The 19,649-nt window shown below is 42.8% G+C and overlaps 1 protein-coding gene across 4 annotated transcripts in view; it reads left to right on the top strand.

The window, feature by feature from the left end:
* The window catches only part of osbpl5 (oxysterol binding protein-like 5), a 45,230-nt gene that overhangs the window by 13,673 nt on the left and 11,908 nt on the right, over positions 1-19,649 (top strand). For 3 of the 4 annotated variants that reach the window (XM_041996876.1, XM_041996874.1, XM_041996875.1), the window contains 9 exons: positions 7,887-8,042; positions 8,296-8,369; positions 9,585-9,665; positions 9,909-10,010; positions 10,219-10,422; positions 10,893-10,977; positions 11,099-11,261; positions 19,056-19,269; positions 19,396-19,580. In XM_041996876.1, coding sequence (XP_041852810.1) covers positions 7,907-8,042; positions 8,296-8,369; positions 9,585-9,665; positions 9,909-10,010; positions 10,219-10,422; positions 10,893-10,977; positions 11,099-11,261; positions 19,056-19,269; positions 19,396-19,580 — 1,244 coding nt within the window. In that variant the 5' untranslated portion in view covers positions 7,887-7,906. Of the gene's footprint in view, positions 1-1,231; positions 1,314-7,886; positions 8,043-8,295; positions 8,370-9,584; positions 9,666-9,908; positions 10,011-10,218; positions 10,423-10,892; positions 10,978-11,098; positions 11,262-19,055; positions 19,270-19,395; positions 19,581-19,649 lie in introns of those variants that run through there. The other variant, XM_041996872.1, reaches the window with a different exon arrangement.

Here is a 19,649-nt window from a genome sequence, read left to right as displayed (position 1 = left end):
TTTTTGAAGCTGGATTTGTGATTCAGGAGCCAAGAACACTGTTTAAACCAGGTACTGTGGATGGTATTTATCATAATGTGTTTGCACGTTGTTGGTTCGGGTTGAGAAAATTGGACCCGTGCAGGACTCTAGATGGTACACTGGGGAGTCTCTACCCTCCATCTCCAAGGGTTGATTTTTGTTTTAGCATTATTAATTAAAGTAATTTATTCAATACCTTGTCATCTGCTCTCTCCTTATATATTTTCAGTCAAGACAGGCAGCCTCCATGTCACTGCTGGTGGGCATCCTTCCAGCCTTAACACTTAATGTCCCTTCAGCAGACAAACACTCCCCCTTAAAGACAACACTTTGCCCACACAGCAACCTGTGTGGCTGTAATCACAAGGAAACAGGCTCATTTTCTGCTCCCCTTTTCTGTGTTATCTCCACAACTTTCTGTTTCTTTTCTGCCAGTGAGGGGTTTCAGCTCTATAAAAAGGCCTTTTCATAATCTAACAGGACATTTTAGTTGCTGCAGAATCCTGAGAGCAAAAGAATTAATCTAATTTGCATAACTCTATTATATAATTCAAAGTGCAGCGGGATGAAAAATGGCTGATACATTGCTTTTTCATACTTTTGTGTTCTCTGCTTAGAGAATAGAAATGTGGGAGGGGCATAATGAGCTGAAGGAGCCTGCATGAAATTTAAACTCTTGGGTGAGTATTTTTGCTCATATGCCAAATAAGCATTTTATTTGTGCTATGACATACTACCAAGACAGACTTCACCCTTTATGTAAACATGTAAACTTTTGTCAGTGCCAGTTCTAATGTATCATCATCCTGCTATACTCAGGCACACAGTTGAAACTGGGGTAGGTCTTTTAACACCTTGTAACTAATCAAGTAAATTGCTGTTGATCCCGTCTTCATCCCTGATACCCTTGGGCAGAGGTGCCTTGTTGGGAAAGAGATTAGCCATATATCTCTCCTTGTCAGCCTTCCCAATAAGTGAGAACATTCAGATCAGATATATAATTTGTTTTGTGTGTTGGGGTTTATTTATTTATTTATGTTTTGGTGTGTAAAAATCCAACACAATGGAAAGCATCATAAAACTTAGCAGTTTGCTTTATAAATCAACCATAAAGTTGCCATAGGAACAAAGTTCGAATACATTCTCTTTTGGAAGTTGTACACATTCAGTAGCAACAACAATGAATCAAATTGTGTTTAGAATCCTTAGTTTACATATGAAAACAGTTTTAACAATAAATACGGAGCGTGAGTTACACCCACTACGCCAGATGGTTCAGCAGAAACTTGACGGTAACTGAGATTATCAAATCATGCATATGCAGATTATTAGCTCTGATGTTTCCAGTCTACTTTTCCATTTTACTTATGCTGCTTTGATTTCCCATTTTCAGTGTTTTCTTCACAGCATTATCTTTACCATCCACTTTGAGTTTTATTGCAGTTGTTAAATGCTTAATGTTTAATCCAATTTAATAGCTTGTATCTAATGAATGAAAGTGTGTGTATATTTGAAATGATGCATTACAATATATTGTCCCTTTATGGAAATGGAATATTCATAAATGTAAATATATATGATGTGAAGTTATCAATATATGTCGGTGTAGCCAATACTGTTAGGTCAGTTTTTTTTTTGTCTTCAATGTGCTGACATGGAAAATGTCCTTGGCAGTATAAAGGTGGCATCATTTGTGTGTTTTAGGTGTTCACGTTACAACAGGGAATGAAAGCAAAGCAGGATGTGTGTGAAGTTGAAGTCATGGCTGCAGCAGATTAGTTCTAATTTCTCAGTGTTGGGATCAATAAGTATCTATTTATGTTAAAGTGTATTACTGAAGTCATCAAATACTCTAAGCAAGAGATTGTGTGTGTATACAAATGTGTACATGTTCACTTGTCTGTAACAAAATTTTATTGTACACAAAAGGGTTGTGTCCGGCCCCACAGCAGCGCCATTATCTGTGCGCTCAGTGTGACGAGGCCTGTCTCAGACTGGGTCTTACACTCACCTCCAGGCCTGAATCTAGTCGTATACACAGCCAGCTGGATCAGTTTGTCCACCGGGTCAAACATCGCTGCAGTTTGTGTCTCGAGGCTTGCTTTATTATTCAAATTTAGTTTATTTAAACAAAAGGGAAGACATCAGTATTGCTGTCTCAGTTGCCTGCGTTTTAGAAGACAAACGCTCCATTGTTCATTTTACAGTGAGCAATGATCCAGATGGTGTTGCTGCATTTGACATTAAACGTGGTTCATGTTTAATAAATAATAAGAAGGGAAGGGCTAGCGTATGAAATGATTTTAAAGATGCAATTTTCCCAGCGACGTGCCCCTATCATTGGCTAATGTGGAATCCATTTTGCATCCTACCTGTGCTGTGAGCCCTCTCCAGCCAGCAAAGATAATCTTATCTCGACTCTTGTTATGTCTCTTTCTCTCTTTCTTTTCCCCTCTTTATCCAATAATGTCTTCTTGCATTTCTTTACTGATTCAAATTGGGCTGCAACGTCATGCAGCGTCCTACAAGAAAAAGTGTGATTTTCTCAGCCTCAGGACGAGGCAGCGAAGTCTCCAGAAATATGCATAATAGATGTCCAGAACACAGTTTTAAGGTTGGAAAGTTATGCAATGCATATTTAAAGTAACAGGATCTAAGTTAGGAATATAAATAAAGTGATTTGTTGGTGGCTTATCAGCTTGACTTTTGATTGTTTTTGTGTAATGCAAAAATAATCTAGATACATTAAACATTTTACTAAGTTTGACATTGTGGAATAACATTGGGATATACTTCAAGATGCTTTATAAAAATATATGTTTGGATAGACTGTTCGTGTTTTGAATAAGTGATTGTGTTTTGATGTAGCTGTTTTGCTGGATCAAATTTCAGATACATACTTGTCATCATTAAACCCATCATTTTCATCCCAGCCTGAAACAGACGCAGCGCTCCTCGTGCTAGGCTTACTTCTCTCATTTACAGACTATAATTGCCTTGCTTTTTCCTTTCTCCACTTACAGAAGCCTCACATAAACTGTGTACTAAAGGAGGCTGCGTCTCCTGCTTGTCTTGCTGAAATGCTCCACAACATGAACAGTGAATGAAAATATGCACATAAAAAAGCATAATAAGCTGCATTTGTTGATATTGCAACAATATCAGGGAGGAAGCTGGATAGAGGAAGGTTCAGATTTTGGTTCAGTCTAGAGATGGTTTACCTCATGAGCAACCAAAGACCTTAAAGAGCAAAGGAGGTGCCCGATTTTTAATAAGGTAAAATGGGAAGTTGGATTGGAGGGCATTTTCTCCACACAAGTTTCTTAGACTATTCCAGCACCCCCACAAGACTTGGAATGGAACAACTAAACCACACATCCTCCCACAGTGTATACCAAAAATAGACCACGTGTCTTCTTTTTTTAAACCGTTCTGAACAGCAGACCTACTTGTGCCTTTCTTTGTATTGGGTCAGACATAGTAGTTAGGGTTTTGAATTCTCATTTCCTTTGGTTTGAGTTTTACAGACTTCTTCACTTCTAGAGTGTCAGTGTTCACTATGCAGCAACATTTTATAAAATGAGCTCTCACTGACGTAGAGCTTTGATTTAGAGTGACTAGGTTCATTTTGTCTATTCAAATTGTAGTGTTATGAATCCTTTTGATCAAAGAGATTGCCGGGCTGGTCACTCCTCTGGGATACTATCAGCTGATAGACTAAAGTTTGATTCGAAACATGTCAAGGTAAAATTACAACTCCTTAAAAAACTCTTTGTCTGATCAAAAGAATTCGTACAAGAGCTTTGACTTGTTTTACTTTATTAGTGTTGATTCAGTTTGTTCAAGGCAGAAAACTGCACCAGTTTAGACGATGAAGAGTGTCACTGCCATCAAAGACTTGCTAAGTGAACTGGGTGGTTTCGTCAGTCTAGTCATTTAACTACCAAACTTTTGAATGCTTTTAACATACCATGCAACTAAAACATGAGGGTCCATTTGCGTGAAAAGACTGGAAAGAAATAAATGTTATAATTAGTTTTGTTCGAAGAGCACATGCCTGGACATACTGTTACGATGCCCCACAGTGCATCATGTCTACCACATTTTCATTGTACTGCACTTGGTAATGTCCCATTGGTGTATATCTGGGTCATGTGGCCATCCATTAGGCCTGCAGACGAGGCGTTAATATGGTAGGGAACACTGAAAGGGGGATAGATGAAAGGATGAGTATGTGTCTGGACTTAATCTGTGCAATCATATTAAGAGCAGCTGGCTTGATTCTGGGGGTCTGTGTTTCAAGGATTTCATACAACTCCACTTATATACAAAGTAAAGGTTTTTTCCTTTAAACCAAGCCATAAATACCACAGAAGGCATCATGGATTTTGTAAATGAGAGGAGCTTAGTTTTATGTGAAACACAACACTGATGCTGTCCTATTTATATCAAGCACACAGTTTTTGGCACAGAAAACCCGTTGGCCAGGTCAGTGAGGAAAAGTTAAGATCACTGCGATTGATGACGCGCTCCAGGGGGAAGAAAGAGCCAAATCAGCCAAACCCCGGTAGCAGAATTTACATTGCATATTTAGTTACCGTTTACTTATTTCCTAGAGAAGATTTCTAATTTAACTGAATCTGCTTTTCTGCTGCAGAATCGAGTTAAGCTGCTGTCAGTCTCTACATGGCCAGCATATGAGCATATTAACAACATGCATGTTAGAACATGTCACATTTCAACCCTCCTCTTCCCCAAATGTCCCAGGTGGTGTAATGATTACTGAAAACAAACAGACTCCATGTGACAGCAGGTCACAGGTGTTTTTGCCTCAACAAGGTAACTGTCGGTAAGGCACTTCTGTTGTTGTTTTGCTCTCTAGATTAGTTTTTATCCGTCCTTTTCATAGTTTTAATGAATGACACAGGATTGTTGGTAATACACTTCTCTGCTTCTCTTACCGCAATGTTGTCTTTTCCACAAGGTGCTCATATCACAGGGTAAATATTAGCCCAGCACCTGCATAGTTTTGCTTTGCAGGGTGGAGTTCATGTTAGCTAAGCATGGTAAACTTTACACACTGTGCACAATGAGTGCTTGGAGTTGAGTTTTAGCATTGTTTAAATAAAAGGTTCAGGCAGAAGGAAATGCTGTTGTAGTTTTTCCTTGTATTGCCAGGGATTATATTCCTTCCTTGTCATCTTAGTCGTAGATATGAGTCGTGCAGCCAATACTTCCCGCTGACACATCGTTTATCTTGTGCTGTCAGTTTTTCTCTCACTTTTTTTAAAACCTGTGACATTTTATACGTTTATCTTTTCATCCTTAAGTACAGCACTGCCTAAAGTTATAGCTCAATGTTTTTATTAAACATTTTGACGTGACTTTATTTAGCTTTGAATATGGTCTAATGTATAATTTTGCTGCTTTACAAAATTATTATTACTATTGGTTATAGATCGAATGCTTAAATGGAAAGTTGCAAAAGCATTTGCTGATTACAGGGAGTGTCTTTTTTTGTTTGTTTGTTTATCTGTCATACTGGTGACTTGATATGCTGGTGTTGATGATAAATATAATATTTCAGTTGACATTGGGCTCACGTCCGTACTTGGCCCTGTGAATCTTTCATTTATTAGTTGATCTGGTTGATATTTACTATCCAATTACAGTAAGTGCACTCTCAAGAGTAATTTCACAGTTAACACTATTAGTTTTTAAATTTCAACAGACATTGTGGTATTATTAGATGGGTTTTGATTATAATTTTAATCCTAGTGGAAAACAAGGTTTGTTCCCAGGTGTTGCTGATAAGGTGGGCTTTTTACTTCTAGCTCTTATTTTCATTTGTAACCTTTTATGTTTATTGAATTCAACACTTTCAAAGTTTCCCTGCAGAAACTATCTGAAAAGTTTCACTTAAAAAAATGCTGCTGTGACCTCACAGTTGCACATACAGACATTCACACATAATCAAAGACAATGTTTTATGCAACTCTCACACAAAGTATTTCTCTCCTCATCTCTAAAGTAACTGAAGGGCTCTGTGTGTTTTCTGTTTGCATTCACTGCTTCACCACCAGTGTTGGGATTGGCTGGTTGAAGACGAGCATTTTGTCTCTCCATTACACTTTGTAATCCTCCCCTCAGTCTGCAGTAGCAGGGCAGACACAAACGCAGTCACTTATGCCTATCCACAATGTTTTTGCGCTCACATAATTCGGCACACACATGTCATGTCCTCCATATATATTCTGAAGTGATAGATGCACGTTAAGCTTACAGGGATGACACACCCGTGTTTGAGCTAAGCTGCATAATGTGCTCATATTCTTAGTCTTTTCCCTGCAAATCCAGCCCTGCAGCTGTGGGAATGAGCTTGGATCAATTTATCATGTCAGTCTACATGTGTTCCCACTTCTTCACCTCACTTTTGGCCTGTACTGTAAGTGGTATTAATCCCCTGTACAGCTTGGCAGTGCATTGTGTTTATTTTTGTGTAATGTTAATGCTTCAAGCTCTTTTCCATGCAGCATGCACCCTGCACAGGGTTCAGCACCATGGTACACATTCACACATGCACTGCAGCAGAAGAGAGCTATTTATAGAATTGCTCCACAAGGACAAATCTGGGTCTATTTACATTTATCTTTTCTTTCGTTCTTTGTCAGAATAATAACCATTTACTAAAACCTATTTAAAATGACAAAAAAAGCTTATGAAGGAGGGAAGACATGAGCTGAAGAGAATGAAATTATAAGGGTGTCAGGATGTTGAATGAGTCACTGAGGCAGCGTAGACAACTGAGGGAAGCAGGGAGTGGTGTAAGGAGAATGTGAGTGCTTTGTTTTTTTTGTTTTTTTATATATATATTTTTTTATATTCACATGAATGCACTTGTAGAGGGAGTGCACACTTTGACCGTTAAAATTCCACTCCATATTTAAGCCATGTATGTACCAGTTTAACATACTGCATTTGCTTTAGAGTAATCACAGTGTAGGATAGTTACAAGATGAATCAGTCTGTGAAGACACTATGAATGAGTTTTATGTAAGACACTGTTCTTGGATGCTGTTATTGAGGACTTGTAGGCGAAGCCACTTTGTAGGCTGGGCGTCACAGGGTCTCCTATTTATGCACCGAGTGAAAATGAACTTAATTGATCCGATCTTGTCACGGCTGTAAATTAATAAAAGCACAGTAACAACATGGAGCTGCAGGGCCACGGCTTGATCATCTGCAGTAGCTGCATTTGTACTCTGTTTGCTAAAACGTACAACTCATTAGTAGTTTGGCTTTTTTTATAGATGTGAACAAAATAAGGGAAAAGGCTTTATTTTTTTTGTGTGTGTGTGTGTAAGGGTCTAAAGACGTTCAAACAATAGAGGGACTGTGATTGTAGTGTTTGTGGTAATTTTGGACAGTGGATCTCTGTGGACAGACTCACTGAACTTGACTTGGAGCCTCCATCTGTCAAATAGTCTGACAGTGTGCAGTCTGAGCTGCTTGTCACTGCCATGCACTGTGCCGTTATGTGGCAGGCTGACATGTCCTTGTACAGTAGGGCTTTGTTAGTGTAGGAAAAGAATGAAAGGGTGGAGGTTCAGACGCATGTACACAGACAACAAGCCAGAATGTTTAAGAGCTCCCTCGGTGATACAGCGAGAGATAAAAACAGACTTGATTAAAAAAGAAGTGGACCTTCAGAGACTGGATGAGAAACTTAAACTATTTGTAAATTCTAATATTAGATGGACAAATACAGACACACTTTAAAGCAACATTTTTTTGTTTTATGTTTTTTCTTTACTTTCTACATCACACTTTCCTCTTTTTTCCATTTTGTGTGTTTTCCCTTACAGAGGACAAGCAAGGTGTCAGGATGAAGGAGGAGAATTTGTTCCATCGGAGGCTTTCTCTGTGCCCCAGCGCCACTTCCCCACCTAAAATTGACCCCCGCACCCTGACCCGGAACCTCTCTTATGGAGGAGACAATGACCTCTACAACCTCAGTCCAGGTAGGAGCCCAAGACATGAAAGCTGATGGATGAAAAGTGAATATGACAGGATGGTGATGTTGCAGCAGCTTCTGCTGGTGGGGTCCTTTGTGTGTGAAAATATGACATTACTCTGCTGTAATGTTCTTATTCCATACAAATCAACAAACCTGCTTTTGAGCTGCTTTGACAGCTGTCATGCTTTAATTGTCTGTCAGCAGGTTATTTCACTGAGCGCATTTGTATGTGACTGTGTGTTGTGGGTTCCCACCAGGCAAAGAGACAGACAGGAACGGTCTCTCCATGCTGAGTAATGAACTTAGTCCTGCCCAATCACCAGGCAGCAAGGTAAGCACACCGTTCCTGATTGGGCAGTGCCTCAACAGCTCACTAAAATGACTCTTGGTGAGCACACACTGATTCCTTTAGAATGATGCCATAATTTATTTTCCTCTTGTTTGCCTTCGTTACAAGTGTTAATTTTGTACAAAAATCTTGAGCTTATAATTACTGAGGTCTTACTTTTAGAGGAAGTTGTGTAATTTCAGGGCATTTTAATCAAGTGCAATTAAATTGTTTATTAGAGAGCAGATGTACAATACGGCACCAACATACTAAGAATGCAAAAGAAGAAAAGACTGAACCAAAGCACATTTTACATGTCAAGGCCATGGTGGGAACTGTCTTGGAACCAGAAGCCTGTTATTTGGCAATGCCAGATCTATTTGGTCTTGGCACTGCTTATGTCTGAACAATCTGTCTCCATTCTTAAGTAATACAAATTATCAGCGATGAATAAATGTTGCCATTGGCAACCAGGTAATTTCATCCTGTCTTGTCTCTTCTCTCCATGTTGCTTTGCATCACACAGTCTCACAATATTGCCTGATTCAGTATTTAAAATAGTGTCTCATATGCAGCGTTTGCCGTTTCCTCCATCCCAAAGACCCTTATGTAACTATTTGAGACTGAGAACAGCTTTACTTCTGCATGCTGTCACTAACACTGGGATGCAGTTGTGTGTTATACTTTTAAGAATGTCAAATATGTGTAAAAATATGTGATAGATGTGTGTAAATGCTTGTGTGGGCTCACCGTACAATATTGTGAAACATGGTTTAGTGCACTGAAGCAAGGAGCTGTGTAATGATAATGTATATATTGGTAAAATCTGTTTTTACCGCTTAATGGAGACAATCAAAATCTTTGTTATCTTTGTGATCTTAACTAAGGAAGTTAGTTGTGTCCAGAAAACCAGAACTGATTTTCTGCTTAATTTCCCTGTTGACTGAAAGAGGCACACACCTACTTCTCACAAGTACAGGCAACGAATTGTTCTCAGTTTATGCAAATTTAGATATTAAACTCATGTGGTTGTACATCACAAAAAAACAAACAAAATCAAAACATTAGTAATGAACTTTTCTTCTGGATTCTCCTCTTTAATAGAACATTCTACACAGTTATTTTACTGTAAAATGAAATGCCCACAGTAGCTAAAACAGGTAACAGTCTTTGTCTCTGTAAATCACCTCTGTTGCTCTTTCTTGCTCCCACTTCTAGTCTGAGTCCAGGATGTTTAATGGTGTCGAGAAGGACTGCCCCTCCCCCACAGAGAAGCTCGCCCGAAAGGAGTCTCTCAAGGTAAAGGTCGCTGCCTTGCTTCAGAAAAGTATTAAACATCATTATGCAGCATTTCACTCCTCCGTGAAGTGGGTCAAATGTTGAAAAACGTGTTGGAAGACCTTTAAAATATGTTCATGTTAATTACCTGTCTCTAATAAATAGTACAGTTTATTTGACTCTGCCTCCACCTAGTGTCTACTTATTCACCATGAAGCTGATGACATGTGTGTGTGTGTGTGTGTTCTTTCTTCTGTGTTACAGCTGCAAAAGCAGAATTACAGACAGGAGAAGAAACGGGCAGCTAAAGAACTGTCCAGTGCGCTGAAGGATCCCAGTGTTGTTATGATGTCTAACTGGCTGAAGGTGTGGGATTATTGGAGCTACTTAATGAACCTGCAGAATGACGTCTTCTTTTGCATAATTTGATAATCTTTTTATATTTCCACAAATGACACTGGAATAGTTGTAAAGCTAAGAATGTGTTCAGGTTTATATCGTCCTTACAACATTTTAAAGTTGTATTTGTAAGCTGAAGTTGTTGCTGCTTCCCATCTCGTCACTTGTTCTTTAGATCCGTGGCTCTTTAAAAAGTTGGACCAAGCTGTGGTGCGCTCTAAGGCCTGGAGTACTGTTGATCTATAAGACCCCCAAAACAGATCACTGGGTGGGCACCATTCTGCTTAGTGCCTGCAAGCTGATTGAGAGACCCTCGAAGAAGGACGGGTTCTGCTTCAAGCTCTACCACCCACTAGAGAAATCCATCTGGGCTGTCAAGGTTTGACCTGTTTGTTAGCTCACTGGCTCTCGTGCTCATTGTGAGGCTCGCTTTGTGCTATGTAACACTCACATTTTGTATAATTGGATGTTAGAATCTGACTTTTGGGCTTTTCTGTATAAACCACACTAAGTTCATAGGTGGTATTAAGACAATTTTAGCTTCAGTAGCTCCTAGTGGAGCAATAGTATAATAAAAAATACCCTGTGGCACAAAGGAGAGTGGAAATGGTCTTTGATTAGACTGAATTTCAGCTGGCTTTATAGAGCGTTGACAATCAGCATCATTAGTAGTTGGTTAATCGTTGTACATTTTTTTTTTTTATCACTAACAGTTTTAATTATTAAATGGTGACTATCCTGTTCTGTGCTGCATTATGCATACGGCCCTCAAGAGGGTCATTTGTTTCTGCTGGTACAACCTGGATGCATAACATGAAGTGTGAGTCACTATTTGAACCATATGCTCAGGGTCCCAAAGGGGAGAACGTTGGTTCCATCACGCAGCCTTTACCCAGCAACTACCTGATCTTCAGAGCTGCATCAGAGTCTGATGGTGAGGCTTATGTGCAGTTGTTTCGCTTGGACATTGATGTTCTTGCATGTTTATGGCACTTTATGACCAGACTTTATAGAAGCCTTGTTTTCATGTTTCTCTAAATCTGTCTTCTCCTCAGGCCGGTGCTGGATGGATGCCCTGGAGCTGGCTCTAAGCTGCTCCAGTCTCTACAAGCTGACAGCCAAAACTGGGAAAGAGGGAGATATCAGCATGTCTTCAGAGTCCTCGCATATACTCCACCTGCTACAGTCTTCTCCACTCACTGACACAGAGCTGCTACAGTAAGTAATAAGCCTGAAGCGCTTTACAGCAGGAAAGAAATATGCATTATGTACATGTTCATTTCCTGTAATTAAATTCCAAGTTGCTGTACTTTCTAATTCATGTACAGAATTGTTGACACTTCTACTAAACACATGTACATCAGTCAGAAACCACCAGATGGTTGAATTACACATAGATGAAACGTAGGTTTCTGCATTCTCTCTGCGTGTACCATGCAAGTAAAGGTTTTCATTTCTTTGTCTGTGTATCTGATTTGATGTAGTGCCAGAAAAATACAACTTGTGTGCACGTTGAAGGTAACACACCACTGTTCTCCATGAATTTTATACTGATGAAATATTTGCTAGATAGCCACTTCACAAATCCGGCCCATGAACAGCGTTGCCAGCAGCTGCCTGCAAACTGGCCGTGAATCCAGGCTGCACCGTGTCATGCAGTTCCTCTAGCACTCAGATCTAAAAGCTTAAGGGGAATATCAACTTCCACCTTATGATAAACTCTGCTCTATTTGCTCATTTTAAGCAACATTTTAGTCTCTTGTTTACTAACCACAACACATTCAGTGAGAGTATTGTCATAGTTGTCCTCGTTTAAAAAATAGTGTGTCTGTTCGGTATTCATATCAAACAGTGGTCTGGATGTCCCCAGTTTAAGTGAGATGTAAAATTACTGAGAAAATAATATGATCTGTGTGTGTGTGTGTGTGTGTGTGTGTGTGTGTGTGTGTGTTTGCTCTGGTTTGCAAATCTAATAATTAAGGGCTGTTTATAGAACCCTGGTTGGATGATTTTTCAGCTCATGAATGTGCTTTTGTGCATATGTTTAGTTATTCTGCAGGCATTGGGTTTAACTGCTGGCTGCTGTTTATATCCTATGTTAGACATTCCTCTGCTTCTCTCACCTCCCCCTCCTCTTACCTTCCTTGTGGCTAAACCCTCACTCTGGCCATCCTTCCAAGCAGTCCCTCCTGTCTTGTTCCTCTCCCAGCCAATCATGGCACTCTGTTCAATCACATGACTGACAGGGGAGCAGGAAGATGGAGCACAATGTGAGCAGTACACCACCCAGAAAGAGACGGTAGCAACGAAGCCATTGCAAGCTTTCATATACACACACAGACACACCTTGACACACAGGCAGATATTTCCTCACACTCATTCAGGAAGTAGGTATCTCGGTGTCACATTAACAAACTGCACTCTTTTGTCAGTAAATGGAAAAACATTTACACACAGCGCAGAGGAGACCAGATAAGAATAGACTGAATGTGCTTTTGGATTTGCTGATAACAGCATTTGTGGTGTTTGGATTCCTGAGGAGGTATTTTTCTTTCTATCTGTAAGGTAAGGGAAACCGGCTCTTTTCCAGGGTGTGTTTGGATTAACAGATAACATTGTGGGGAGTTGATAATTCAGGAAGTTTGTTGGAAAGGGGTTGATCAGGTTTGTAAAGTCCTCGGATTTTAAATTTTAAACTCTGCTGTTGTTTTTAAGGAACGAGCCGTTTTCTCGTTTTCTTTAACCGTAGTTTCATCATCATGGAATGTGTTTATGAAAACATGTGACTCACGGCAGCTGTTGTGCACTCTTTCTGTAATTCATAGGATCCAAAGTATGAAGAATTTATGACATATCTAAGTGTGCATATGATAAAAAACTTTGGATCTTTGTTTGGCTGCATTTTTTGGATGTATGTGCTATTGATACTCAGATGACTGACGGACTTTTAAAATAGTTGTGGGATGTTCCTCTTAAACCACCCCAACACCTCACCGTCCATATTTCTCTTCCCTTTTCATTATCACTTCTTTCTGTGCCTTTTTGTAATAAGTTTATTTATGTTTCTAATTACTCCAATGTGTTCTGGTTTAATGCAGACAGATCTAAGGTCTGGGTTTGATTTGCTCTGCCTAGAAAATAAGTTTGCATATGTGCACTTTTATTGTGTAGTGCATATTTTAAATACCTAAACAGCACAGTTTTGTCCAGCTGAACATTGGAAGTCAAATAATATAAATTTTTGCCATCCATCCATCCATCCATTCTCTTCCGCTTATCCGGAGTCGGGTCGCGGGGGCAGCTGCCTAAGCAGGGAAACCCAGACTTCCCTCTCCCCGGCCACATTCACCAGCTCATCCGAAGGGATCCCGAGGCGTTCCCAGGCCAGCCGAGAGATGTAGTCTGTCCAGCGTGTCCTGGGTCTGCCCCGGGGCCTCCTTCCGGTGGGACGTGCCCGGAACACCTCACCAGGGAGGCGTCCAGGAGGCATCCTAACCAGATGCCCGAGCCACCTCATCTGGCTCCTCTCGATGTGGAGGAGAAGCGGCTCTACTCTGAGCCCCTCCCGGATCACCGAGCTTCTCACCCTATCTCTAAGGGAGAGCCCGGCCACCCTGCGGAGGAAACTCATTTCGGCCGCTTGTATTCGAGATCTCGTTCTTTCGGTCATTACCCACAGCTCATGACCATAGGTGAGGGTAGGAACGTAGATCGACCGGTAAATCGAGAGCTTTGCCTTTCGGCTCAGCTCTCTCTTCACCACGACAGACCGATGCAGAGCCCGCATCACTGCGGACGCCGCACCGATCCGCCTGTCGATCTCTCGCTCCATCCTTCCCTCACTCGTGAACAAGACCCCGAGATATGTAAACTCCTCCACTTGGGGCAGGACCCCATCGCAGACCCGGAGAGAGCACTCCACCCTTTTCCGGCTGAGGACCATGGTCTCGGATTTGGAGGTGCTGATTCTCATCCCAGCCGCTTCACACTCGGCTCCGAATCGCTCCAGTGCGAGCTGAAGATCACGTCCCGATGAAGCCAACAGAACCACGTCATCTGCAAAGAGCAGAGACCCAATCCTGAGGCCACCGAACCGGATCCCCTCGACACCTCGGCTGCGCCTAGAAATTCTATCCATAAAAGTTATGAACAGAATCGGTGACAAAGGACAGCCTTGGCGGAGTCCAACCCGCACTGGAAACGATTCTGATTTACTGCCGGCAATGCGGACCAAGCTCTGACACCGGTCGTACAGGGACCGGACAGCTCTTACAAGCGAGTCCGGCACTCCATACTCCCGGAGTACCCCCCACAGGAGTCCCCGGGGAACACGGTCAAATGCCTTCTCCAAATCCACAAAACACATGTAGATTGGTTGGGCAAACTCCCATGCCCCCTCGAGGACCCCAAAGAGGGTATAGAGCTGGTCCACTGTTCCACGACCGGGACGAAAACCACACTGCTCCTCCTCAATTCGAGGTTCGACTATCCGACGGACCCTCCTCTGCAGCACCCCTGAATAGACCTTACCGGGGAGGCTGAGGAGTGTGATCCCCCTGTAGTTGGAGCACACCCTCCGGTCCCCCTTTTTGAAGAGGGATACCACCACCCCAGTCTGCCAGTCCAGGGGGACTGCCCCCGATGTCCACGCGATGCCGCAGAGGCGTGTCAACCAAGACAGCCCTACGGAATCCAGAGCCTTAAGGAACTCTGGGCGGACCTCATCCACCCCCGGGGCCTTGCCACCAAGGAGATTTTTAACCACCTCAGCGACCTCAGCCCCAGAGATAGGCGAGCCAGCACCAGCTACCCCAGACTCTGCTTCCTCATCAGAAGACGTGTTGGTGGGATTGAGGAGGTCTTCGAAGTATTCCCTCCACCGCCTCACAACGTCTCGAGTCGAGGTCAGCAGCCCCCCATCCCCACTGTACACAGTGTTGACGGAGCACTGCTTTCCCCTCCTGAGCCGCCGGATGGTGGACCAGAATCTCCTCGAAGCCGTCCGGAAGTCATTCTCCATGGCCTCTCCAAACTCCTCCCACGCCCGAGCTTTTGCCTTAGCGACCGCCGAAGCCGCGCTCCGCTTAGCCCGCCGATACCCATCAGCTGCCTCTGGAGTCCCACAGGCCAAAAAGGCCCGATAGGACTCCTTCTTCAGCTTGACGGCATCCCTTACTGTCGGTGTCCACCAACGAGTTCGGGGGTTACCGCCACGACAGGCACCGACGACCTTACGGCCACAGCTGCGGCTGGCCGCCTCGACAATAGAGGCACGGAACACAGCCCATTCAGACTCAATGTCCCCCGCCTCACCCGGGACTTGGTTGAAGCTCTGCCGGAGATGGGAGTTGAAACTCCTTCTGACAGGGGACTCTGCCAGACGTTCCCAGCAGACCCTCACAACACGCTTGGGCCTGCCAGGCCTGACCGGCATCCTCCCCCACCATCTGAGCCAACTCACCACCAGGTGGTGATCAGTTGACAGCTCCGCCCCTCTCTTCACCCGAGTGTCCAGGACATGCGGCCGCAAGTCCGACGACACGACTACAAAGTCGATCATCGAACTGCGGCCTAGAGTGTCCTGGTGCCAAGTGCACATGTGGACACTCTTATGTCTGAACAAGGTGTTCGTTATGGACAATCCATGACGAGCACAGAAGTCCAACAACAAAACACCACTCGGATTCAGATCAGGGGGGCCGTTCCTCCCAATCACGCCCCTCCAGCTCTCGCTGTCATTGCCCACGTGAGCATTGAAGTCCCCCAGCAGAACGAGGGAGTCCCCAGAAGGAGTGCTCTCCAACACCCCCCCCAAGGACTCCAAAAAGGGTGGGTACTCTGAACTGCTATTTGGTGCATAGGCACAAACAACAGTCAGGACCCGTCCCCCCACCCGAAGGCGGAGGGAGGCTACCCTTTCGTCCACCGGGGTAAACCCCAACGTACAGGCGCCAAGTTGGGGGGCAATGAGCAGGCCTACACCTGCTCGGCGCCTCTCACCGGGAGCAACTCCAGAATGGAAGAGGGTCCAGCCCCTCTCGAGGGCAGTTGTTCCAGAGCCCAAGCTATGCGTCGAGGTGAGTCCAACTATATCTAGCCGGAACCGCTCAACCTCGCGCACCAGCTCAGGCTCCTTACCCGCCAGAGAGGTGACATTCCACGTCCCTAGAGCTAGCTTTTGCAGCCGAGGATCAGACCGCCAGGGTCCCCGCCTCTGGCAGCCGCCCAGCTCACAATGCACCCGACCCCTATGGCCCCTCCCGTAGGTGGTGAGCCCACGGGAGGAGAGGCCCATGTCTCCCTTTCGGGCTGAGCCCGACCGGGCCCCATGGGCAAAGGCCCGGCCACCAGGCGCTCGCCTCCGTGCCCCACCTCCAGGCCTGGCTCCAGAGGGGGGCCCCGGTGACCCACGTCCTGGCAAGGGAAACCTTGGTCCTTGTTTTTTCATCATCATAAGGGTTTTGTGAGCCACACTTAGTCTGGTCCCTCCCCTAGACACCTGTTTGCCATGGGTGACCCTACCAGGGGCATACGCCCCCGACAACATAGCTGCTAGGATCGTCAGGACACACAAACTCCTCCACCACGATAAGGTGGTGGCTCATGGAGGAGTAAATTTTTGCCATTTAAATTTTTTTTTTATTGAGTTTTCAATTAGAAACATTGTTAGATCAAATAAACAAGCACAAGTAAAGCTTGGTCTGTTGGTATGGCGTTATTGAAACATGCAACACAATTTGTTACAGCACAAAATAATAAGACACAGGAGGAGAACTGGGATAAGAATGAGTGACAGTCTAGTCCACGGTAGTAAAATTCCTTGTAATCCATATGAACTCTGATTGGCGGCTGTAGCTCAGGAGGATGAGCAGTCGTCTTTTAACCAGAAGGTAGATGGATCGATTCCAGGCTTCCACTGACTACATGCCGAAGTGTCCTTGGGCAAGACACTTAACCCCACGTTGCCTCCCGATGTGCCTGTCGGGGTGTGAATGGGTGAATGTGATAAGTAGTGTAAAGTGCTTTGAGTGGTCAAACTGACTGGAAAAGCGCTAAATAAGTACAAGTCCATTTACCATTACCATTTGACCTCAAGGACCGTGAGAGGGAGTAAGAAGTCTGATTTGTAAATATTTCCAAATGTGTTGCTTCCTCTTTAATTTCTTATTATTTAAAATATAAATTTTTGTATAAGTCTAGTATGGTGTATATATATCACTTGATTGCTACTGCTTCTAATATACTGGTGGTTTTCCAATACAAATGACCGGATTTTACTACAAGGAGGCATATTTCCATCAATGGTGTGGTTTATTTGTACATTTGATTACAGCCCGACCGATTGATCGACCAGCCGATTAAATCGGCCGATTATAGCTCTTTTCAAAATAAACACAATCGGCCGGGGTTTTGCTAAATAAACGCCGATATTTTCGTAATAACTCATAAAACAGTAAATTCTGCCAAGTGTCAATCGTGCAGAATGTTGTTGCGCTGTTTCTCCACCAGGTGGAGCTCTGACTCCATTTTATCCTAGGTCCTCGCTGCTGTCAGGTGGAGCTTGACACGTACTTGTATAATGACGTTGTGAAATTAAAATTGGGAAAAAGAAGAAGAAGAAGGAAAAAAAAAAAAAAAAAAACTCTGCATGACATCAGTTTTAGTTTAAACTCCGTTTGCAGTCGTGTCGTGATAGTGGCCCGTGCTTCGTTGCGTCGGTCATGCTCGTCATTTAAAGTTGTTAAAGTTGTGCTTAAGCTAGCTTAAGTTACTCCATGTCCGTTTATGTTACCTTCGTAGCTGTTGTTATGCCAACCTAGCACAGCGTTATCTTCCACCTTAAAAGCCAGTAAGTACCTGCAGAAATAACTTAAGTGTACAAAATATTTGAGAGCGTGTTGAGACACTTTTGAGGAGGAGCGTTGTGAACGCAGAGGGGTGGGAAAAGTTAATGATGAATATTAATGTTTTCAGCGGTACTCTTAGTTTTACTAGGTCAGAAAATACTGAAATTGTGTCAGGCTGCAAAAGCAACTCGCTGTTTGTTGTTAAAAGACTATTTTTGTGACCATTATATGTTTTAAAAAATGCTTTGACATCTTAGAAAAGAGTCTCTGGTTTTTGTTTTGCTTCGAATAAGTCATGACTCAGTAGATAAAATATAATTTAACGTTAAATGGCGTCAGAAGGCTGCAAAAATAATGTTTTACCAGTAACTTCACTTATTATATAGCTTATGTGTAGAATACCTGTGGTCTAAATCTAAAGATAAATTAATCAGTACAACTGGTAGCTATATTAATGTATGCTCCATAGTAAGAAAAATCAAAATGCAAATATAAAATAACATTTATTTATTTGTTTATTTATTTTACTAATCTGTCAATCGGTTACCAGAATTTTTTTCTGCCAAATATCGGCATCTGCCTCAAAAAATCCATGTTGGTTGGGCTCTACATTTGATGTACCTTGGCCCATACATATTTAGAGTCCATAAGCAATAATAGATATTTAAGTTTGGGCCCATTGACCTCAGCAGATGTGTTCCCCGATAATTCTCCCTGCATAGCTCTGTCTCCGTTTGGTTTTCATCGAGTTAGGGTTGAAATTCACATGAGTCTGTCACTTAGTTAAGGATATTTATTTTTTACCTTAAAGTTGTGATTCATCAGGTTAATTCTGAGCACTCACAGTAAAGCTAATAATGATCTTCCACTGGAGAGTCACCTCTTTACTTCTCAAGTGGACATGCTTCTATAGTTAAATGTGAATGGTAATAATTAAGCAGTCTAAGCCACTTCTGCTGATAGTGTGTAACCCAGAAATAAAGTTAGTTCCCATACAGCTGCAATTCAAATATCTGCAAACATACGTTGTTCTAGATGCAAATTAAATCGTGTGATTTCTAGCACAGTTTTGTCTGATTTTATTCTGTGGCTGGAAATCGTGCAGCAATGAAATGTAAAATAAAGTAGATCTTACATTTTCTGTTTATTCCTCTGTTTTTGTCAGGTTGAATGACGCAGCCCTGCTTGGCAATCACCACATGGAGCATGACGGCTTCTCAGACAAATCTGAGCGCGAGACTCATGATGAATGGGACACTACAGTAAATGAAAATGGTGGAAGGCTGACAGAGGAGAGTGACATGGAACAGTCAGACGATTTATCCCCCGGGCCACAAGCTACAGCCTATGTGGAGCAGAGCACAGAGGAGATGGCTGAGGTAAAGAGGCTCCGCGTTGACCTGGTTTTGATTTTCTGTCTTTAGAAAGGGATTTCTCTTTATTTTATTTTTTTTTCTATTTTGTTAACCTCTTTAATGTGCCTCTGTCTGTGTTTGCCCCCTAAGGCTGGAGAGGCATCCCAGGTGGAGACTGTGTCAGAGGAAAACAAGGGTCTCATCTGGAGCCTGCTGAAGCAGCTGCGGCCGGGCATGGACCTGTCAAAGGTGGTGCTGCCGACCTTCATCCTGGAGCCACGATCCTTCTTGGACAAGCTATCCGACTACTATTACCACGCTGATCTGCTCTCACAGTGAGTATTATTGCTTAGCAGAGACAAAATACATATTTTTCATGACTATACTTCTATTTTTTTTATCTT

Source organism: Melanotaenia boesemani, chromosome 10, assembly GCF_017639745.1.
Source record: "Melanotaenia boesemani isolate fMelBoe1 chromosome 10, fMelBoe1.pri, whole genome shotgun sequence".
In the NCBI taxonomy this organism is placed as follows: Eukaryota; Metazoa; Chordata; class Actinopteri; order Atheriniformes; family Melanotaeniidae; genus Melanotaenia; species Melanotaenia boesemani.
The sequence above is the reverse complement of the archived record's forward strand: the minus strand, read 5'-3'. Positions and strand labels throughout refer to the sequence as shown.